Source organism: Oxyura jamaicensis, chromosome 10, assembly GCF_011077185.1.
Source record: "Oxyura jamaicensis isolate SHBP4307 breed ruddy duck chromosome 10, BPBGC_Ojam_1.0, whole genome shotgun sequence".
In the NCBI taxonomy this organism is placed as follows: Eukaryota; Metazoa; Chordata; class Aves; order Anseriformes; family Anatidae; genus Oxyura; species Oxyura jamaicensis.
In genome coordinates this window covers 4,948,519-4,973,384 of record NC_048902.1, presented here as the reverse complement: position 1 = coordinate 4,973,384, position 24,866 = coordinate 4,948,519, and the positions used below count along the sequence as shown (strand labels likewise).

Sequence of the window (24,866 nt, the reverse complement as noted above, 5' to 3'; positions counted from 1 at the left end):
TATTCAAGGGAATGTATCATATTATGACATCTTGTTAATCTTCCCATGAGGAAGTTGGTGTTTTCTCTTGCCATCTCGTTACTAAGCTGTTGGTAAGTACAAATTTTAAGCTATTAAACCACTGAGGCATGGACCCAAAGAATCATTGGTAGTGAAATCAGTGGGGCTTAGTCACCTGTAACAAGTTTGCATATATATGGAAAAACTTACTATAAAACTGTAAACACGTATTTGTTGTCTACATTAGAAGATGATTTCCAGCTGAAGAAACACATCCACTTTATATTACATATCTAAAACATCAACTTAATGGGAATCTTTAGCTTTCTCAAACTTTGATAGATCAGTATTCACCTAAAAATTTAATTTCTTTCCTTTTAAAACAAGATGCTTCTGTAACTTCTTGTTTCTTATTTGTTTTTGTGGATTGTAATCCTATCCTTTAAGTAAGGTCTTGAGGAAAATATGAGAAGTTAATACTAAAAATAATAATAATAAAAAACCCAACATATATAGGAAGTTTCTGGTAGAAATATAACTTACATTCTTACTCTTTGTTCTTCTTATATAGACTAATAGACTGTGTGGTGTATGTAACAAAAAAAAAAAAAAAAGTCTGCCTTCTGTGAGTATAAGCCGAATTTTTTTCTTAAGTGTAGTAGTTTGGTTTCTTTCTGCCCTGAAAGCTTAAATGTGTATTCCAGACCATTCTTCATATTCTCTCTCTCTCTCTTTTTTTTTTTTTTTTTTTTTTAAATTAGCTACAGTAGTTTATATCATGTATACTATAACTACTTCTAATCTATAGTAAAATTATTAGAATAATTTCAAAGTAGCTGTAGTGTGGAAATGTAATCCTTCAGTCATTGTGTGCTAATGTACCGTTCTCTCCTGTGACTTAAAGGGCATCATTTGGTGGAATTAACTTGTTTGGATAATAGCAAAGCAGTAAGGAAGAATGTGTATGTTCCACTGTACTCTGTTCAGGATCTTTCTCAGGTCTTGCTGGATGTTACCTCTTGAAAGACTGGTTGCACAGTAAGGTTGGCTAAAACCTGTGGTGTTATACTTGTGGTAGAGCTCATGTGGCAGCAGGTGGAGCTCTCACTATGCCAAAGCTGCAGGCAGTTACCTTACAGCTCTGATGGAAAATGTTGTAAGGGTAATAATAGCTTTAACGTGCCTTTTTATTTTTTTTAATTCTGTCACTGCTGTAGCATCGCACTGAAAATGCAAACCTGCACTCTCAGAATCTCCTTAATGGTTTATGCATTGCAGAAAGCGAGACTTATGCTTGGGGGCTGGCTGGCTGGGTGGGTGAAGAAGGAAGAAGCCATCTTCCTAGCCATTTAGTAAGTTCTTAAATGGCAAGTGGAGAACTAATAAATGGAGGAGATTGCAGTGTAAAAGTGAATGTCCAAGTTTGTTAGTAATGGTCTGGCACTTTGGCCTTCAGGAACAGCATCCCCCCTTGTCCAACATGAAGCTTAGAGGTTTGTTTTCTGCCATGGCCATAGTATTAGCAGACTCCTTAGCGTGATGACTCTTTCCTGGCAGGCTACTACAGTAGGAACCTTGACTTCTTCCACGGATGCCCAATATGCTTATTTGCACCCCCCCAGCTGGGATTTAAGTTTATCAAAGGCATACTGGAAATCCTGTATCAGTAGTGGGTCCTAACAATCTGGAATTAGGATTTAATTTAGGAAAGAGTGCAAAATGATGTTGGACCATTCTGAGTGGATGACAGACCTGTCAGCAGCTCTTTAACAATTTAACAATATCCTTTATTGTTAGCCTAACCAATTCTTTCGAACACTGAAAAAGAGAAGACATGAAAGATAGGATTTAAAATAGCTTTAGTTCATCTGGGAATTGTCGAAAGTTCACAAAGTTGTGGACAATAGCAGCAGAATAATGAGGAGAGACTAAAACGGAGATGGAAAGAATCTCAAATGCTGGAGCTAAAAGAGAAGAGTGGGTGATAGAACTGCATTGTGGCAAGATTATTAAAGGCTTGGTTTTATAGCTTTCTGGGGTTTGCTTGTTTTTCTGTGTTTTGTTTGTTTGTTTCTTCAAGATTAGTTGCACATGTTGTGCATGGATAATCAAGAAATGTATATAGACTTGATTCCGGGAAAAAGTGGATTTGACCCTTGACCTTCATGTCTCCTCTATCATTCGGCCTTTCTGAATCCTGAGTAAAACTAGGTTGTTCCTGCTGTTGTTGTTTTAGACAAAGCTCTTTTCTTTTGTAAAAGTATGTACCAGAAGTAGTATTTTTTAAAGGCCTGTAATTAGGATAAATTCTTGATCAAGGCAAAAAGTCTGACTCCTGTTGCAACAGTGTTTGTGTTAGTTCATTTCATTCTTTGCATTGAGGAAGTGTGTAAGGAAAAGGACCGGACTGACTTGAATGTTGTCAGTAGATCCCCCTGTAAGGCAGATAGTGTCATAATGTATAGGTCTGGGGCTGGGTTAGGCAGAGACTTTCAGATGGAAGGTAGAGTGAGAAGGAATAATTGTGGAGACTGTGAGAAAACCGTATTAGGGAAGTTTGTGGAGGTTTGTCTGAACACTTGAAGGAAAAAATGAAGTTGTTCTTAAAGGAGGAGATTTAAGGCTCATTTCTTATAGATCAGTATCACTTTATTTGGTAACTCTCACATTTTTCAGTGTGAAAGACAGCAATATTTCAGTTAGTTTGGAGCTGAGTATATGAAGTCTGGCCACCTGTTTTCTGCCAAATAGAATAGATAACTTCTGCGCTCTCTCCCTAGGTGAGAAAACTAGTTTATATTTCTGTTCTTTCTATGTACCACTTTTATATAACCAACCTTTCAGGGAAAAAGCAAAAACCACCACCACCAAAACAAAAAGCAGCGTAATTTGAGACCTCTAAACATACTGTAAGATATTTTAATGTGTTCAGCGTGTTCAAAAGCTGTTGGAGAAGATGAAGTCACTGAGTTTGGTGAGAAGGAAAAAAACAAACAGACTTGTCTTTAGGAAGCCATGATAAAAGCAAAAATGCAACATCAATGAAGATGCTTAAATAGAAAGCTAAAAATCCACTTTAATCCTTTAGCTTTTCTATTGAATAGTATCACTAATAGATAAGACTTTTAAGACTTCATTTTTTTGAAGTAAATGCTAACTTAGTACACTTTAATGCGTAAATGAGATGAATAGCTGCCATGAGAATCATGTTTATCATTCTTAACATTCTGCCTCATATCTTGAGGAACAGTATTTTTTAGTGTACACTATTAGTTATACATTCATGCTTGTGGCATATGCCTGCATGGTTTTAATTAATGATTTTCTCAGCCTCACCCTAAACCTTCCCTTTCAGGTACTGGGCATTGTTATGTGATATTCTGTTGTACTGGGGTCTATAAAGCCTTCTATATCTGCATAGGTGTATTTTGTTTTGTTTTTTTAAATTTAGTATTGATGCTTATTTAAGTAGGAACACGGAGGATTGAACTCCCCAGCTCCCTTCTTACTTGAATTATTTAGTAATTCTATGGCACCAGACCTTTGGCTGCCAACGGAACCTAATCCTCAAAAGGCCAAAGCTTCTTTTAGGGTGAAAAAATAAAACATCATACTTTAAACGGAATTAAGTTAAATATGTATATGAGGTCAGAGCCATAAAACAGTTGTGCAGTTTTTAAATTACCTTTATGATTGATGTCAAAATCCGTGGTGTGTCATTGGTCTTCAGGGGGTTGTATGCAGATAAGTGTACACCTGCTATATTTCTCTGACTAGTTACACTTTGGAAATTACTTTCTTAAAATGTAGTAGTAATGCTAAGTGTCAGGTTCCCTTTCTAATCTTCTAGTAGGCTTTCATCCCACTGCTTAGGGGTTCTTACAGTTCTGTAAGCATAGTTTTATTTGTATCAAAAACGTTGACATATCGATATGTCAAATGGTTTAATGGTTTATGATGTTTTCTGTTCACTTTTGTTTGTTAAAGCTCTTAACACGTAACTTTCTGGAAAGTGGGAGTGAAAAGTCTAGGATAGGAGCTTTCTATTTTGAGGGAAACCAAAACACTTTCTGTATGTTCTTGGAAGGTACTTTAATGCAAACACCCAAATGGCATATGAAGTAAATCAAAATAAGTTCAAATATGCTTCCTAAATATTTGTGTTGGAAGAACTCTACACTTTTTACTTCATAGTGAACATTTCTTTTGTTACTTGGAAAAAACATGTTCTAAAAATACTGTGCTGAGAGAATGTTTAGACTTCTGTAAACAGGGAGCATTCAACCTAATATGGCTATATTGCAGAAGTAAATTGCTATACCAGGAGAACTAAACATCTTCACTTACTTGACTGTCATTATTTAGGAATAAATGGCTTTCTTCTTGAACATGAATAGGTAGTAATTTTGACAAGAAATAACGTTTGTGTACTGGAGCTAACTAACTTTGATACTTTTATCGTTGTATTCTGCTTCCAAAGGATAACTTTTCCTCAGTCTTTAACAGAACTTGAGGAGAACAATTTTAGGTCATGATTTAAGTATAAAGGGAAATCAGCTCACTATCTCTGTTTATTTTCTTACCGAAAAACCCTACTAATTAGAGAAAATACTCAAAAAATACAAGGAATGTAATGGATTGTCATATTTTAAAATGTTTTAGTTGTTTTACAGATCACGTGCTTTACATTTTTCAAAGAACTGTAAAATATTTTTGTAAATAGCTTTGTCTTTAGCATTTCTATTTGAGTAATTTATTTTGTATTTATTGATTTATTTGTAAATATGATTTTTATTTTAATATTAAAACATTTAATATTAAAATTGTACAATAATGTAAACATTAAATTTGTATTCAAATCACCAACACAAAGAAATACATTAATAATTATTTCAGAACCTGTTAAATTCATACTTTTATAAATTTATCATTTTTTTCTTCTAGGAAGAAGAAAGACGCATGGCATCTGTTGCAGCAAGGAGAGAAGAAGAAAGGAAACGTGAAAGTCATAAACAAAGCTTGATTAAGGTATTTTCTATGGCTGTTCTAAGCCCAACTGAAATTAGATAAATCTACTGTAAACTAGTTTACATTAATATTCTGTAACTTAATATTTTTGCCGTATTTCTTAGTTCTCCCAATGTATCTCTATCTTTTAAAACTTTTTTTTTACAGCTTAAACAGTTCACTTTACATCTGAAATTCTTCAGTGAACTATTCAAGTTACTCTTTACCAAACAACAACAACAAACAAACAAACAAAAAAACACAATTGCATGTGCATGTGCTAACATATGTAAAAGGATGGCAAACTTCATTTTCTCAAATCTAGAGATAAAGTAAAACCAAGAGACTTTGCAGTGATTTCAGATTCCTTGAACTTGGTCTTCCCCATCAGGTGAGTGCTGACATAAAGGGTTTTCTGAAGTAGCGTTTCCTTCATTCTTTCCTGTTGAAGTTATTCCTCTCTGTGGAAAGAGCTAAGCAGTTATCAGACCAACAGCTAGACTCCAGCTGTCTCCTTTTTTCAGAGGAACACTTGTGTACCGTACTGACAGGCCTTGTTAATGCTTTTACGTATGAGATGGAATAGCTCCAACAGGGGAGACAGAGGCACTATCCAGAATACTGTTATAGGCCAGTGACTAAATGATCAACACTGCTAGCAGGAGACCAGCGTTCAAGGATATAAGAAAATCAGCATTCTCTCTATTCTGTGAATGTGTTCCAAAATAATATTTTTCTTTTAATAGGCATGCCTTTAAACTTCTTTGTCGTCCAGTAATGGTTATACAAAAATCTCTTCTAATTTGGCAAACTGAAAAAAAAATCATGTATCCATATTACTGAATTGTCTAGGTAAAAACATATTTCCTCAAGGGAGTTAGACTAAAAGCAGTTGCAAGAGGTGTATGAAGAAGTGTAGCAAATATAACTTTTAATTTTCAGAATTATGTACAAACAGAATGTTAACAACAGATTAAAGACAAATGTTTGAATGGAAAAAAGAATTCCATGTCTACTGCACAAGAATGTATGTTTGCATTCAAGAATATTTTGATTTTCTTGCTTTACAAAAGAAAAAACAAAAATTCAAAAAAACAGTCTCAGAAACACTTTGTTGTTGTTGTTGTTAAAAAAAACAGTGCTCTTATAAGATACTGATAAATACTTGATGAAAGATACTTATAAGATACTGATAAATTTAAAGTCTACTTGGGTTTGAAGTTTTGGTGCCAGGTCTTAGTAACACAAAGAAATGGGAAATGAGTAAATAATATTTATACATGATGTTGCATTAGGCTTTTGACAAGCTAACTGGACTGAAAGAAAGTTTGTGTGTGTTTGTAGTTCATGTTCTTAACCACTGATGTAATGTTTCCTTGTAGTAGAGGGATTGTTTGCCTTGGTGGCATAGATTACCCAGTGCATTTTGCCAATGGAAACTTCCTGTACGGGGAAAAAAGACAAAAAAGACAAAAAAAAAAAAAAAGATAAAAAAAAAAAACACTTTTAACTTACAATGCCTTTACTCAGTTTTCAACTTGAAAATGAAGGTTTTGTTGCTTGAGGTTTCTTCTCATCTTCAAATAGTTAAGTGGCATAAATGTGAAATTGTCAGTATATTTTGCATGATTCAGTGAGGTCATTTATCTTTTTCTGTAGCAAATATGTTCATATTGTGAGAAAAATCTCAAATAATTTTCTTCAGACAGGACCTTCTGTGAAGCTATTTTATGCGCGATTGCAATGGCAGCCGTCCTGTCAATCAGGAGCGCATTTTAGTTAACGAATCATAACTTTTTATTCCCTATTACCCGATGCCTGATCACCTCCCGTTTCCTCACTGCCTGAGTACTACAGGTTCACAAGCTACTCAACGCTCCTCTATACCATATCTGTACAATATTTCTTTTTTTTTTTCAACCCTTTAATTTCTCCTTTCTTATGTTTTGAGAACTTGTGATCGTTGTTTTACTGTTCTCACACTGCTCATCCTGTTTTTCTCAAGCTTCTCCCTTATTTTGGAACAGTGAGGCCTTCTGCTGTCCACTTCCCTACTTAGCATTTCTCTTACACAGCTACCTTGGAATACAGAAAAGTAATTCTCTACTGCAAAAACACAACTTGGTTTCTCACAATATGTTCTTGTGTGTTTTTGTTTGTTTGTTTTCTTTTATTTTCCCTGTTTCACACATTTGAAATGAATGGAACAAATCTGCTAATAGATACAATATCTAGTGGCAAAAATCTCCAGGTATAGGATTTTAATCATAGTTATTTCTGAAGAAAATATTTAGAGAATCTTATTCTGGAATGTCAGTGGTTGTCACCTTCCTCCAAACTTGTGTAAACTATCTGCAGTGTAGACGACATCATGAGCATTCATTTTCTAGCAAGTAATTAGCTGTGCAGTGGTTCACTTTATGGGGACACCCTCACCCTCTTGTACAGAATTTACCTAATGTGACTAAAAGAATATCCTGACATTTCAACGTCCTCTTCTTGTGATATGGAACCTTTCCATCACTGACGTGTACTTCTGTGGGACACGTGGTGTTTTATAACCAGATAACACAATGACTCTTCAGGCTAACTGAATATGAAACAGCAGAATTTTTAACTCTTTAAAATAAAATACTTTTAGAAGAAGAAAAATGTTAAAGCAGTTTCCATGTATTTTGCGTCATTGTTACAAGCTGTTATGGATGTGATTTTTATCATAATTGGAAGTCTAGTGGATTTATCTCTGCGTTATCAATCATTGAAACAGATGTTGATATTTATTCTTTAATGAGTAGAGTAGTTTACAGCATGAAGGATCTACATGTTCATATTAAATATTTTACTGTGAAACATTTACATGCAGTTGCTCTTAGGCTGCGTAGTCACAGATTGTAAAATACTCACTTTTATGTGTTAACTTTTCCTTTTTTTAAAAGAACATGTTCATTTGTAAAGCTTTATACTTCCCACCTCTAACATAGACCAGCATTGTGAGGAACGTTCTTAGTGAACTCAAGTACAGTGATACCTGCAATTTGCCTAATGTGAAAGGAATTATGTAAAAGCATAATGTTAACAGTCCCGTGTTGCTTTTATAGATTAAATTTAGGAGCTTAGAGAGTATAGGTCAAACTTAATATATCAGAAAGTGTTAATTTCAAACCATAAAATCAGACATACTCTTGTCCACTGCCTTTCTCCATAGGCATATCAAATATATTCTTTCTTCCATCTGAAAAAGGAGACTGTAATATAGCTGTGTGTTTTGAAATGATTTGCCCTGTTCTGTGGGAGGTGTAGTACAAGCAGCTCCAGATTTTCAAAGACAGACTTGTGTGGTTAACCAAGTCAACTAGTTAAAACTTACTCTTATACAACTTACATCTTTATTAAGTTACTTGTTTCTGTTATTGCAAATTTTGTGAAAATGTTATTCCCTTGCAGCTACGCAGAATAGTGCTAGAGTGACACTTCGGTTTTAATGTGAACCTGTACTTCTTTCTTCAATTTAAAATATTAACCACGTTTTGATTAAGCAACATATTTGTGTTGGATCAAACAAGTGAGTTGATACTGCAGTGTCATAATTTACTATGACTTTTGTTTCAGGAAAAGAAACGGTTAACGATTTGTAATATTGCTCGCCAGTGGGAGATACAGCAGAATCGAACAGCTCTTGTGGCTTCTTTAAACCAAGATAAAGATAATGAACCTTGTCAGATCAATGGCAGTAGTGCATATGTGTTTCCTGAAGAAAGCAGGTATTTTATTCAGAAATAATTCTTCCTGTTCATGTCTTACATGCATGTTATCAACTCTGAGATCTTGCTATTTCATGATCAAAAAGTAAAACAACTTTTGCAGTATGAATTTTGTAAAGCAATTACAAAATTAATATATCCCAAATCATCGTGAACAGATTTTTAGTTTATTAATAGTCAACAGGTTTCACCATAATAAGTAATATATATTTAGTCAACTAGCTGCTGTTACTAAAGAAGTTGGCACTAATTTTTTGTGATTTTGCTAAATAAGAGAGGTTTTCATGTTGACAAGAAATGTTTAATATGAATTCTTGAGCCTGCTTAAGGCCATTCATTTCCTTGACAGCTTCGATTTTTACCTTTACTGCCAACAATTGTAATTTCAGTGTATGTGAAGAGGTTTTGTAAACTGAGTCTTGAATTTATGTTCTCGGTTTGAACAGCAACATCTCCTACTGGACTGCTTTCTTCAAATACCTTTGCTATTTTAGCAAAAACAGTTCTTTGACATAGACTTTTATTTTTCACTTGATGTGCCTGAGATGATATCTGTATTGTTAACTTAGAAAAAAGTTACATTTTATTTTTACTTTTAAAATTAAATTTATAAAAGTTTCAAAGTAACATTGGTGTTTCTTTAAGTTTCTACTTAAGGATTTAAATCCTTATTGTGGAGGGATTTTAGTTTAACTAGACCTCTGGAAAACTGTATGCACATATAATTCACACTTGAAATCAATAGGTATATCTGTTTGAGATAGAGATATATCTAATGATATCAATAGGTATGTATACCTAAATGAAATCTCAAATTCCTCATTGACACTGGTTAACCCAATTTACGATTGCTGTTAGATTTCTGTTAGAAGTGTGGTCTATTAAAAGTATAATCGTTTGGTCTTTAACAAAGGTTAAATTAATCCATTGGAAAGTTCAGTCTAGATGAGAATTCAGTTACTTAAAATAAAACCCTTAAGTGCTCCAACTACCTAATGTGTTTATCAATACAGTCAACGTACTGTATTATTTCTGTGATACACTCATTGGGTTACTTCTTTGCATCTAAAAGGTAGCTACTTGGCACTCCACATAATTGAAAAACTAAATACAGAACTTAGTGGATGAAGTTTATCTTGCATTGGCTAAAACCGAACTAACACATTTTCAACCTGGTAAGCTCAGGCAAAAGCCTGAAAAATAGTCTGCAGAAATTTAATAGCAAGTACAGATTCCTGCTGTGTCTGGTCAACACGGGAAACACCAAGTGCGGGCAAACAGAATCAATCTGAGGTTCAATCTAGTATTGACTAAATCTGGCTTCTATCTACACTCAAGTGCAGCATCTTTCTGAAACCTTTTTCTTGACATTTTTAAACTGCTATAGTCCTTCCTGTTCTTGTTTCTGAAGCTTCCCCCCAGCCATATGCAGAGTCTCTGCTTTTTTGTCTTCTTCACAGTTTAATTACACAGTTAGTAATCATTCCCTCCGATCAAGACAATGTAACTACACTAGCTGGAGCATTAATCTGTTAATGAACAGGTTTTCATTGCTTGAGAAATCATGCTTTAAAGTAAAATATTAAGGCTCTTTCTATGGAGTTATAGGACAAATCTTGCTGCAAAGCTGTCTTTGCTTATGCTGGATACAGTGACTAAAGTTGGTATATTCCAAGTAGTCTCCTGACTGAATGTTATGACTTTTGTCAAATCTAAAATAATAAAACATAATGCATAACATCAGTTTCCAGGTTCTTGTGGAAGTTTTTGTAGTTTGATTTGTAGAATGCATTTTGGAAGTCAAAGTAATTACTTTTGAAAATTAAAAATAAGAACCCCCCCCCCCCCCAGAATTTTTTTTTTAACAACATAAACAATGTGTTTTATTTACACATACACTCGTAATACTCTTATGCAATTTGTAGTACATTCTGTGTTCTGAATTGGAGAGGTAGGTTTGGAATTTTTTCTTTTTCATGAAAGGGTAGAGAAATGAAAGTGCGATACTAATGTTTATCAATGATTTAGATTAGTTTAAAGAGATGAATGAAGACATAGCAATGTGTGTTAAAGTAAAGAAGGCTTAGACAACATTGCTGTCTTTTTGCCATGTAGCCCATGATGCTGTTTTACTCCTGATAGGTTAAAATTGACATGGATCTACTAATATGCTATCTAGTAGTAAAGGATTTTGGAACACTTTCAACATGAGCAACTAAGCAATAAAATGGCAGGTGAAAATCAGCATGGATAAGTAATTATATCTTCGTGTGAGAATTAATGGGCTCCCGAATAACCATTTCCAGTCAAGGGTGACCTTCCAGAAGGTATTGTCAAGAAAGCATCTGCTGAGTGATCACTAATAGTCAAAAAGTCAAAATAAAATTAAATATATTAGGAAGGTTGTAAAGAACAAAATAGTAACCATCACTACACACCTTTCTAAACCAGTAGTTTGTCCTCATCTTGAATTCTTTGTGCGTTTCAGGTCTGCTCAGCTGAATATATTCTGTGGAAGTAAGATGCAATGAGATGAGAGTTGAGAATACCTGGATCTATTGTTTAATTTAAAAATCAATCTTCTGAATTGGGAAGCTCACGTTATTTTAAAGTAAATGTGTAATAATCCTTATTAATTAAAGATTAAACAAGGATAACAAGATTATTTTCATTTCAAAGCAGACTAATGAATCCTGATAGTGTGACATGAGGGTTTTAACTAAGAAGTGATACTGCTGTTAAGAATGCAAGTAATTGTTCAGTGCTGTGAATAGCTTTATCCTTGGTTGGTTTTAATAATTGTCTGATCTTAACGGGCTGGATCTTACTGTGCTTACTCATGGTGCAACTTTTACAGTTTATATAGAGAACAGAAGCTGAAGGTGACTTTGCTTAGATAAGTAACATAGGCTGAAGTTGATTTTATATAGCTAAAAGAAGTTAACATGCTGAGGTAAGATCTTCAAGCAGGTTATTAAAAATGAATGACATTTTTTGGGTTCTCTAACCCTACTACACAAAGGCTTTCCACTGAAGCAGTAGAACTGCTGTAATATTACTTGATGAAAAGAGGATTTTCTAGCCCTTAACATTTTTGAACCAGACTGGGTAGTGAAAGTGAATGAATGCTGAGAATGGCAGCCATATTTGACAGGTCAGATTTTAGTAAATGAAAAGACCATCATTCAATAGAAATGGTTTTACTGCTGTGAAATAATCTAACTTATATTACTGCATTTTTATTTCCTCCACAGCTCTCTTGATACAATATTGAGCAGTGCTGTACAAGGCTTGTCTGTTCTTGATTCTCATTTGGTGGAAGTGGAAGGAGACACTCTTTACTTGTATGGTTCTGGAGCACTGGAGTGCCTGGATCGAAACTGGAGTGTTCAAACAGCTGGATCTGTTGTCACAGTCTCCTTTATGTTCATGGAATTTGATGAAATTGTTCAAGTGTTAACAAAACTGAAGTTAAAATTTCCTAATTCTGTGGTAAGAATGGCTCAATGTCATCTGTGTGAACAGCTGTGGACTATTTATTTTGCAATGGAACCTTAGGTTGGCAGTCACCCTCAACTGTTTTTATGTAAATAGATACTTTTGTGAATTACATTGGTTTTATCCTATAATGTTTTGTTTAATTTGACACTTTAATACAAGACAGATTCTCAAACAGAATGGTTGTTTTCTTTTCAGTCTAGTAATTATTTCCCATAGTTGACCTATCCAATTCTTTAAGAAAAACTGATGTAGAAACATGGTATTGTTTTTCTACAATATTACAGATCGATACTATCAGGAGACTTTTGTTTGTATTGTGAGTTCAAAGAGCAAGTAGCTGATAGGGTAGAAGAGAGAGGTAAAATTCAAAGGTAATAGCTGGTTAAATCAGTACAACTCTTGGAATTCTTCACTTCTTGATGAAGCAAAACAACATAATGAGAACCTTTAAGTTCATTTTTCTCTTGGACATGTAAATATTTAGCTTTGAAGCAAATAATAAAGTAGTGATGGCATACATAAATTAACTTGTCAGTCAGATGATATGCCTGCCTAGCTCGCTACTTCTTTTTAAGTATAATACTACGTAATGGTTTCATTGAGGTAAATGAGTTTGTGGGAATTTAATATTTTTGTTCAGAAACTTGTTAGGGATAGCAGAATCTCAGCTAGATTTATTTATCTTCACCATCATTTTTTCCTCTTACCCCAGCGTGCTGCTGTGTAGATGAATTTACCATGCTCATAGGGACACTGCTATATGGCATTGTTCAAAGAAACAGCAGACTTTAATGCCAGCTTGTGACAGTCAGAAACAGAATATTTAAAATACTGTACTGATTTTTGCATGCACGTTGCATATGTTTGCAGAATTGAAATAAATCTTGCTCAAGCAGTACCACTCTTTATGTAACATGAAAATGATAGTGCTGTTACTAAAGGGTTTATAAATTGCTTGGGTGTTTGTACCGTTGACATTTTAAAATACATGTAATACACGGTTTAGTTGATACGTTGATGGTTTTTCTCCCCAAAGACTATAAATTAAGTGAGCTCAATTCTATAGTCAGACCTAAAGACTTTAAGTTTGAAAGTGATTTGTGTTGAACAGAGTAGGAATCATTATGTTCACTCATTAGTGATTTCCTTGCTTAATTTACTGTGCTTTGGACTTTTTTTTAAAGCACCTGAAGTTTAAGGAGACAAATCTTGTGACACTGCAGCAATTCAATGCATTAGCCCAGGTGCATCGCATTGAACAGTTAACAGTTGATCCTCAGGGAAATCCAGTTGTCAACTTTACTTTGTGGAAATACTATGTTCTGTTTAGACTGAACCATCTTAATCTACAGAAGATAAATGGAATTGAGGTAAGACATTGTTGCTTCTTTCTTACTATTGGTCTTACAAGTTAGCATTGTTTTCAGAAATGCAAGTGAATCATTGGTGGAATGAGCAGAATGATGACAGTGCTATTTCAATATTATGGAAAAAGAAGTGCACTCTATCACATAACTTATTGTACTATGCATTTGTTAAGTAACTGCATTGTGTTACAATTAGAAAAGCAGAGAAAATGCTTTGTTTTTCATTAAAATGTGGTATTGTTTCAGATGCTTTCAATAGCAAACAGTAGTTCAAACTTCCACCTGAGTGACAGATACACCTAAGGGGAAAACTTTTTACTGTAATTTTGGAATATGCTTTTAAAAATTTAAAGAACTATTAGGTTTTACTTTTGATTTTAAGAAGCACTATTCTGTTATGCTATATTCAAAAGAATTACAATGCTAACATTGAATACGAATGCAGAAATGCGCTTTTGACAGACTATCTAGTAGCTTACAGTGTGTTACTTATATTTTTCCAGTGTTATGTAAATAGCTAAAATCAACTTTTAGTATACTGAAGAAAAGTGTCTGTCAAAGAGATTTTTTTTCCTTTTTGCTTTGTACAAGACCATTAGTTTTTAAGAAAAAAGTTCTCTGAGACATGCTGTTTGAAAGTTTTGCTAGTGATAGTAATCTTGGATTAATCAAAAAACCAAACCAAAACAAAAACTGTCAAGGTTTGAAGTTACTAAACTTCACAAAATTCTCTACACCAAGTGCTATGGCACACAATATAACAGATGCAGTTGGTGCCTGTTTTCCTAACATACTGAACTTGGAAAGAGGCACGTGTAATAGGCTGACATTGATGTGATATTACTGTTACAATCTTTTTGTGAGTAATGGAGCAAAGCAAGTACTGCAGTAAGATAGAGAACATAAATTTCTATGAACTCAAGAGTGAATTTAGTATTAGTGTTTCTGTTGACCTTGACCTTGTGCTTCTCTTAAATAAATAAAAATCACGTATTTCTCTGGCAGACATGTTTCTGTCTGTAATGCCCTTTGTTTCCCTCACTGCCTTCTGCACTCTATTTTAGACCTTGCTTCTGTTAATACACTGTTTAGCGAGGTCTTCTACTCTTAGTCAACTAAATAAAATTTATTTCATTTTAAGTGACAACTAGCAAAACTAATCACTGTGAAAACAAAATTGAATTCATGTGTCTGATTTCCTGAACTATGTTTTCTGTAGTGAATTTCTCCTTGCATTTTGGTGTTGCAGTGTATGTCAGGCCAAGGATTTGTTGTATCATCTATAAACATTAAACAGGATATGATAAGATTACATTAATTTGAATCGTTTTCATTTTATTCACATGTTTTTTTGTTCTGTATTATGGAAATATTTGAAAGTTCTTACTAAGTATTGTGATTATTGAAGCTTATTTAAAAGTGGGTTGCTTGCCAAAAATATCTTAAGATGTGCAGAAATTAAATTTGATCCAGAAGAAGTCATTGTATGAATTTTGTTGGACTGTGTTGTCCATGTCAGATTTAAGTAATCATAAAGATTCCTTCTGCAGTCAGTGGAAATCCAGGGGTCTAGAAATTTTGCCAACAAACTTTTGGCAGTTCAAATCAGTTCATAATTTGGCCCTCAGGACAGAAGAAACACAGGCCATGGTCTCTAGAATTTACTAGCTAAGGCAAACAAAAAGCAGTAACAAAAATCAACCAAACAACAAAACCTTCAACGTGCTTTATCCAAACGGAAATGTGTAAAATTCATTGTGCAAAACTTTCAGCCACTGAAAGTATGCTAAAGGGACATCTTTGACATAATTTTGACGCAACAGTATGGATCACATTTAGAGAATTACAATGGAGGAAGGTAAACTTTGTAGGCTTGAGAAACAACGCCATTTATCTCATTTATTTGCTTTTATTTTTAGATATATAAATATATACACACTTCTTTTAAAATAAATCTTTTCAGTGATGCTGCCAAAATCAGGGACCATAAATTTAAGTATATTTAAAGTACTAGTAGAAGCAAATCTAAGTTTTGAAGATATGCCTGGAATATATCTTCATGCGGTGTTTTGTATAAAATTTCAGTTAATTCTGAATGCACGTATGAAATATGAATGTGCCAATTCTCTAACTTCTCTCTTTCTCTCAATTTTATTTTTCCTCACAGGTTACTCAAAACGATACTGTAATGGCGGAAAGACTCTTTGGCATACTGGCATATGTAGCATCTTCTGAGCTGCCACATTATCGCATGCTTTCATTATCAATATCAGAATCTAGGTAAAATTAGTTCTTAAGATACAGGAAGGAATACAGAGGCTTTGTTATTTTTCTGAATAATACAGTCACTGACTGAAATGGCAACAGGTATTTCTGAGAGAATGAAGTTTTCTTGTTTAGCTTGTTTTATTTCTCTGTTAAAAATTCTGAACATCAAGTTCCTTTTTTTTTTTTTTTCCAGAAAATCTAGCTCTGTTCTGTTGCATCAGCTTGAAGAACTCTGTTTGTTAAACTATAAATTTCTTAAAACTGAAATGGGATTTCATTCTCTCTGAATGAAACCTTGTCACTTCAGTGGCATGCTGTTACAGCAGCATCCAACTTCATTTTGTTCTAAGTACTGTACTATCTGTTTCAATTATCTGTTGAAATTTCAGAGAAACTGTACGTTAGCAAAATGAACTAAACTGGAATTTGTCTGGAATGTATTGTTTTAATTCTTTTCCATGCTGTCATGATAAATTCTTTCTAGGTAAAAAGATACAAATTCCACAAATAACTCAGGAAAGATAGGTGTCCTGAATACTGCAGTAATATTAGCACTTCCTGATTCATGAAGACAGGTGTTTCAGAGGTTGTATGAAGTCTCCAAAGAAAGATGATAGGAACATGCACACAAATTCACTGCATGTTTAATTCTCCAATTGTGCTGATATTGGTGAGGATTTATGTGGTTTCACAACGAAGACACTTTTTTTTGCGGTTATTTCAAAGTGGATTGCTATAACAGTTAACAGATTTATGGGTTGATGCTGTAAGAAAAAAGGTGCTTAAAATCTTTTTAGTTTTCTATAGATACTTACTACAATTTAAGTATCTTACTACAATTTAAGCTGCAAGGATTCCTATTTAGGATGTGAAATATGATACATGTCAAAATGTCAGTTGTATGGAAGCAAATTAACTGAGGACTGTTTAGAGTCATCTGTACATTTTGAGTAACTTGAGGATGCAATAAACTTGAAAGCTCATAAATGATATGATCAAAGGGAGAAGAGGAAAAAAACCCTCGTCATCACTAGAGACATCTGCACTTAAAAAAAAATCCAGTGATTAAAACTGTAAATCTCTATTTTCTTTCCACAGGATGAAGCAATTCCATGATCTGCTGGAGGGAAAGGGAAAGAAATCTGGGGTTGGAATTGAGGAAAGTAGTGATAACAGAAGAGCTGGAGGAGAAAGCACAGCTCGAGCAATGTTGAATTATACAGCAAAGAATGTTCATATGGAAAAGCTTGAGGTAAGTATGTCATTATAAAATAATTTCTTCCTCTATTATGTATATATTTGACTACTACTCATGGAATTTGTATATCAAATTTCAGTTGTGCTACTTAGAATGATGGTTTTAAAATAACACTGCTTACCATATTTACATGTATGATCAAACATTTCATCTAACTAACCTCTTCTAGAGAACCTGAAAATGGTCAATTTGTGTCTTTAAAGAAGTGGTTCCTGAGTAGTACCACAATCTGATAAAAATACATTCTCACTTGAAAGCATTACATTGGTAATGAAATGTGCATACCTTAGTGAAATATCAGAAGTGAACACATCTTTGTTTTACAAAGAATTGCACGTTAGGATTTTTTTATGGAAGTCAGAAAGTATGTCCCAAAATGAATTGGTGAAAAATACCTTCAGACAGGACTTGAAATAGCCCAGCGTCTAGCAATAAAGAAGTTCCCTAGCTTTTAAATGACTTACAGGGAAGGAAATATATAGAAAATGTACTCACTTTAATTAAGTTGCAAGCTGGTTTGTTTCAGACAAGTGCATCAGTCACTCTTGTTTCAATTTATGTTCCTAATCTACATCTTCTGCTTGGTCAGAGGGAAATTGTTTCCAGGGAGAACATGCTTCTTTCAGCCACTATCTCCTTTCTGAGCAATCATGAGTAATAGTTGGGTGCATCCTGCTTCCCACATTTGTCCCATCACTTGCTCTTTTATTATATTGAAATATTTAAAACTTCTGGTGCCAGAAATTTAATCAAGTTCAGTAAACACTGAATTCAGTTATTGCATTGTGGTTTTATTATCTTGGATACATAACATTGAAAAGAGTGTCAGCATGTGTGTAAATTAGTAGTAAACTAACTTGATAAATACAGCCAGATAAGTAAACTTAACAAACTTAAGTTAGCAGTAAACTGACATAGTAAATGTGATTGAATATTTTCTTGCTAAACATGACAGGTTGGGTTCATTGATGAATATTTTGTTTGTTTGTTTTGCTTCAGGTAAAACAGCTGGAAAGCATTTTTTTTTTTGCTTTATCACTCATTTAAAAAAAATGTGTTTTGATGGCCCAAAGGACGACCTAACATTTTACCAGTCCCATAAATCGAAGTAGTTAGATATTTAGCAGCAATATAACTGTTTTAAGCTTATTATGGCATTTTATAGAAACACTACAGAAACTGGGATTAATGCATTTTGACTAAAATACAGAGCCAGTAGTTTCATGAAGTGTATTTCATTTATTTTTATTATGAAATTATTTTTAAAGCTTTGGGTTATTTCTGTACCTAATATATAGTACATGCTAGGAATAATGCACTTGCCAGATACGTCAGGGAAACTATGAAAGGGATGCTACATACTGGCTTACTTTTCTGTGTGACAATATGCTTGGTTCTTGTTAGGTCAGGTGGATAAATATATACTTTCCAACTGTTGTAATGTAATCAAGAAAAGCTAGGAAGGGAAGGGAAGGGAAGGGGAGGAAGGAAGGTAAGTCTGGTGCTTCGAAACTTCTGTAAACTTTTCACTGCTGTCCCAGAAGGCAAAAATGCATAAAATTGTAATGCTGCTAAAGGGTACTTATACAGTTACTTAAAAGTTGATTTTTGGATAAATTAATTAATCTACAATAGTATGAATATTATTAATGCAATAAGATTGTCACATAAGCTTAAGGAGACCCTGGGTTGTGCAGTATAAAACTATCAGAGAAAAGTTTTGCTCTTCCCATGTTGATCACTGTTTTTTTGTTTGTTTGTTTGTTTTTTTTGTGTTTTGTTTTGTTTTGTATTGTTTTGTTTTGTTTTTAATTCATTAAACTTCTGTGGATGTTTTTTGGATTTGATCTTGTTTAACCTCTTCTTCCTTTGTCTTATACAACTTGTAATGAATGGTTTCTCCCATGCAGGAAATCAAGGAAAGAAAAACATTTTGTCAAACATACGTGGAGAACTTAGTGAAAGAAGCTGCGGACATCCATATGAAAAATGAGTCCTTGCAGAAGCTCTGGCCTCAAATGTTCATTGAGCTTGTCAGAGATGCAGTGATAGAAATACGCAATAAAAATTCCTACATGAAACTCTGCTTACAGAGGATTGCTGATCACAAACAGTAGAGTCAACGCCTGTTGTCTTGCAGGCTTTTGGTTTCAGTATTTATTGGATGATGTTTCACAAATTTAAAATGATAGAATATAAAATTCCTGTCTGTATGGAGTAATTTATTTTTTTTAGCCCCCAGAAGTGTTATCTTTAAATCTTAATTAACTCTGTCATCTTAGCTTTCTTGATAGTGTTCAATTAAAAGTTGACCTGCATAAAACTTTAACAGTGATTTCCTGGCTACAATGAAGAGACTGCACAGAAATAACTTGGTGATTATGCCATGTGTCACTAAGTTTGTGTTTTGTTTTGTTTTGTGTTTTTTTCCTGCTTCCCTTGCTTCCGTAGTGCAATACCATTGATGATAAGGAATGCATTTATAATCTGTTTGCCATATTTTTTTTATTGAACACTTCCTGAATGTCAACTTTTTGACTATTTCCTGCTGTTTAAAAAAAAAAAAAAAACAAACACAAAACAATACACGAATAGTAGCAGATTTTTTAATGACCAAAAAGTAATAAATTATTGTTTTCATACCCTGAGCTTGATGAATATTTTATATGATTTAATTTGTCAGATGATAGAACACATTTTCAGATCGATTCCATGACAGTTCTCAGTATATCAACATTTAACGAACATATTTCTCAATTGAACAAATCGCCCAAACTTGATTTCAAGTTTTTTTTTTCATTACTTTTATTGCTGTTAGTTTGTGTGAATTGTTGTACATAAAAAAGAAATTCAGGGTATACCTACTTAAGCTTTATTTTTATTCTTTTATAATTTGTTAATAGTACTTGTTTATTGACTATTAAATGCTTAATGGGGTGGGTGGGTTTGAATTAAAGTCAAATGAGCTAAAATGTATGCATTCAATTTGGTAAGGAAAATGATGAATGTTATTTGTAATCACTGGCACCTGTTTTGTTTCTGTGGCTGTGTGAGGATTTCTAACTGTTATGAATAAAAACAAATTCTTCACTTTTGCCCTTCACAGATACTTTAAAGAAGTACTGTATGCAAAGAAAAGTCTTCTCCTTAATGCTGCATGAAGAGATGAGACTCAGCCTGCCCTCAAAATCAACAGTGAATGGATAGAAACAGATTCTGTAGTCCAGTGAAGTATACTGCAAACACCTTACTAGCTTCTGCCCAGAAATTGAATTTAGGAACTATTGGCAAGTCCAGCTGATTCCCATAGCTAGTGTTTATATGTGGGTAGAAAGTCGTTCCATTTAAATGGAAGTTTTGAGTTCCATTGTGTCCTAAGTAAAAGAATCCAAAACCGTCGTTATTCTTTTACTCGATTCAAATTGGTCCAAATTGACTGAAGCTCATTTATAGAAAATAAGTATTCATAAACCAAAGCAAACATGTTGTAAGGGTTTATATGGCTCAAAATGAATGTTATTTTTCTACTCCATGTGGATAAGACTGCCTGGCAAAGCAGAGGTGCAAATACAGTTCTATAAGCTTCTATGTCCTGAACGGAGCCTAGAGTCAATAGTCAGGTCACAGCTATCTTGGAATATGGTCTATTTGCATTTGGATCAAGCTGGTGTATCTAATTTGTCAGAAGGAATCCATTTGCAGAGCATGTTACAGGTTAACAATGGCATGCATACTGTTAAACGTAACTTTCAAATGCTCTTGGTTTGGCTTATGGCAAACGTAATCATCAGAAGCATACTTGCAGATAGCTGTTTTTCAGTACTTACGGAATTGAGTGGAGGTTAAATCACTTAAAGTTAATGAAATGTTGAAAGTCCTAAAGAAACTGCTCCAGCAGACGATAGAATTTAATAGAAACAATCACCCCTCTAGGCTTTTTGAGCAGTTTAATGGAATTTCTAATAAGATGAATGTATTTGATAGGATTGCTTTATTTTTTTCCATTCGAAAATAGCTCTGTCAAGTTTTATGCTGCATTTTATTAAAGGAGCACATTAAGTCCCCACAAAAAATGGTGCATATGTGAGAGAGTTTGCACTATAATAATACAGTCAGTATACAGATGATCTTGCAATAGTTTTTTGGATCCATCAGTTCCTTTACATCATTTCTGTGCAAGGGGGCGGGTAGAGCAATTCCAGCTTCTACATGGGGACAAAAACCTCAGCAGCTGTGTGAAAGTGCAAAACTCTCCTGATGTAGCCAGAGCAGATGGGCCCCTTTTGAATCACATTCAGCAGCAATAAAACATTGGAAAAATGTTTTAAGAAGGGTGGATAGGTCTAGAAGAACAGGAAGTTATCCATGGGAAAATCCAGAGTAAAGCCAGACTTGATACTGAGGCTTTAGAAGTATAATCCTGATTGGAGGCTTTAAGGTAGGATCGTGAAAACAACTGAGTGGAATAAGTAAGAGGGTATCGACTGTGAATTGTATGAACATCTTAGAGCACTCGGTGTTCCCCGTAGAGTGTGAATCTGCCAGTTGGGACTTTTTTCTCTACTAGCAGCTTTTTTTCTGACAGGATTGTTTAAATCGATGGAGGGTAGGTTGGCAGCTATTACAAATGAAGAAAATAATATTGGGCTGCATACTTTCTGTTAAATAGAACCAGTAGGGACAAAAATCTTCACAATTTTTCTAAATCTTTTAAGGAAAGAAGTGAATGAGGGATTAAAGTGGTATTAGACCTAAGAGTACATAGAATTCTAAATGGCAGGTGATTTAAAACTGTTAGAATGCTATATATAGTTTGTGTATCAGATTTATTCATACAGATTTGTGTGATAACTGTAGTTGCTTATTAATGAATTTCAGAATACCTACAAAGGTGGTGTGATCAGCAGATTCCTACAGAATCTGAAACTTAAATACTAAAAATACAAACTTGCCATGGTAACAGGTATAAACTGAGGAGTTAAAATAGCCAGTGACTTAGAAGCTGGTGACCTTTTAATAAAAATTTCCAGTATGAGAACAGCTATTTTCTTGCTTCCAAAGCCTCTAAATGCTGCATAAATCCAAATGTGGATGTCTTCAATATTTCATGGATATCCCATTGAAAACGGACCCTTGTGATCCCCTTACGTAGCCTGACCTGGCGTACAGGCCAGGAGGAATAATTGTAAGAACTATATGTATTAATTAGAAATCATCTTAAGGGTTGAAAAGATACAATTCTGACTTATAAATCTTTTTGAAAACTATTCCATTAAGTTTTGGATTATTTATAAATTTTCCTTGTTTTCTGAGACAAATTTCCTCTGTTTCCAACCAAAGGCAGATAATGATGTATCTTTCTTTTACTCAGTTTTGGTTTAGCTTTGTCATGTATGAAGGCCCCACTATGTCATGTTGAGTCATTTTTTATTCTGCAGCTGAAATTTGGCCTTTAGTAAGTAGAGTGATGAAGAGCTATATTTCATACACTTTTTTTGATATAGGGTCTGAAAAAGTAACGTATCTGCAGATAAGCCGCCACAGTGGAACAAAGGCAGATGTCATTCACTTGGTGCAAACCATAAGCTGATCCTGTCAGTTTTGTGGAAGAAAAGCTGCTGAGAAGAGGTTTTATCAGAGCCCAGTAAAGTAAGTAGAACTGCTTTACTGGCTAGGGCCGAGTGTTAAACATGAGTCCTAAAATAACGGAAAACTTTGTTTTCTGGTCTGGGTAGATCTGTGATAAAAAAAAGTCAAGTATCTTGTTCCACTCCTACAAAGAGCCATACTTTTATCATGTAAACTCTAATAATACTAGTGATAATAAGGTTAACCTGTTTAAACACTGATCATCTGTAAATTAAGTTAGGCTGTTGTGCAAACATTAGTGAGTCCACAATTTTATGTATACAGTCTGCAAATGTAGGACTATTTTTTTTCTTATCAGAGCTGTCGGCTGTAAAAATGACCAACATTGATGCCTTCTGTTGCTGCTGTTTATCATAGTAACAACACAATTAACTGCCTTTGTTTAGCTAGTTTATTTAAAGAAGCTGAAGCAAATGCTTGCTATTTTGTATTAAGCAACATGCACAAAGATGAGAGGTTAGATTGAGAGGTTGGCGGTCATATTCAAAATCAAAGTAACTGCAATTTGTTTAGGCTCTACAGGCTACATGAATATTTCTGTTCCCAAATCACACAAACTTCATCTTGAAGTTCAATTTCAGTGAAATTTCCTCTTTAGTTCAAAGTGGTGCCATCAGTCTTCTGGGGATTTGTAAGACTTGGTGCTTTGTTACACACAAGGAGTGGGAAAAGAGGAGAATAGCTATCACTTTGCTCTGTGGTGTGATAAAATTGTTTTTATTCAGAAGTGAATATAAGCTGGTTTTGTACAGTAGAACATAGTGTAGGTTACACACACCTAAGACATTCTTACAAAAGGTAGTTAGTATTTGCTTACACGTAACTACAGACATCACTTCAGGGCTGAATTTTCTTGTACCTGAGCTAAAATGAAATCTATAGGGCTATTTATACAGTCTGAGGATTCAGTGTTGTTGGCCAGCTTTGCTAGGCTTCTACTATTGGGGGAAAAAAGATAAGCTTATCTGGAGAAACTCTTCCCTCTTTCTGTGCTGAAAACAGCCTTTGTCTACAAGCTGTGTACTGGACTTCATATGCCATACTTGTGTATGTACTGTACTTTTTGTACATGTGTACTTGTGTATGTATTGTACTTTTTTTTTTCAGTTATAGATGGATGGCTGTATTGCAAGTGGAAACGTACTTGACTGACAAAAGTACACTGAGCATAGGAAAGCAGAAAACTGCAGGTTAGAATATTTATACTAAATCCAGTGTTAGAAATATCCACATCCCTATTAAATGTTTGTATAAAGCAGCCCCTATATTCCTTAATGCGTTGACTTCAGGAAGCCTTTACGCATAAATATTTTTTCCAACTTTTTGGAAAATATAAACCAATGGTTTCATGATTGCTCATTGATTTAACATTATAAAATATCGTGATGAAGCTACCAAGATGAGGTTTCTTGGTGCTGTAAACCGTTGGTTAACAGGATTGCAATGCTTAATCCCACCTCTAGTTGCTGTCTCCCTCATTAGGCAGATGCCTCCTTACTAAGGGAAAATCTTGTATGTGATCTTTATTCTCATTATATCATGAGTGCATGTCAGTCCGTCTAATACATGATTATAGATGTGTTATTGGAAGTTTTATTATCTAGTATAATGCAACATCCATAATTGTGTCACTTCTGGTTTGTAACAAGCTATTCCTTTCACTTTGGGATGCCCACATTAGACAATCAAAAGTTGAAATGCTGCTGTTAGCAGTACTTCATTTTATACCTAATAGGTCTAGAATTTTACATGAACCAGACCACAGACAAGTTTATTCTTTCTGGAATACTAGACACGGATAACACAAACAGCGCTGACCTTTTCAAAGGAGTGAGAATGATAACTAAAGAATCAAGGTAACAAAAACTTGATGCATTTACATGTAGTATTGAACATTTAACGCTTAAGCGTGGGAGAAGATAGCCTGGAATCACATATGGTTTCCATCTGTTTATAGTATACCATTAGACAAGAGATTGTAAAGTTAATTCAAACTGCAGTGGTGGAGAAATGGGGACTATGAACTTAACATTTGCATTACTAGCACACCCAGTC

At 34.2% G+C, this 24,866-nt stretch overlaps 1 protein-coding gene across 3 annotated transcripts in view; it reads left to right on the top strand.

Annotated features, from left to right (window-relative positions):
* Nucleotides 1-24,434, top strand: part of LRRC49 (leucine rich repeat containing 49) — a 48,257-nt gene extending 23,823 nt beyond the window's left edge. For 2 of the 3 annotated variants that reach the window (XM_035336264.1, XM_035336266.1), the window contains 7 exons: nt 4,945-5,028; nt 8,617-8,768; nt 12,023-12,260; nt 13,454-13,639; nt 15,804-15,916; nt 17,003-17,156; nt 19,073-24,434. In XM_035336264.1, the coding sequence (XP_035192155.1) occupies nt 4,945-5,028; nt 8,617-8,768; nt 12,023-12,260; nt 13,454-13,639; nt 15,804-15,916; nt 17,003-17,156; nt 19,073-19,279 (1,134 nt within the window). In that variant the 3' untranslated portion in view covers nt 19,280-24,434. Of the gene's footprint in view, nt 1-4,944; nt 5,029-8,616; nt 8,769-12,022; nt 12,261-13,453; nt 13,640-15,803; nt 15,917-17,002; nt 17,157-19,044 lie in introns of all 3 variants that reach the window. The other variant, XM_035336265.1, reaches the window with a different exon arrangement.
* The last annotated feature ends 432 nt before the right edge of the window (nt 24,435-24,866 follow it).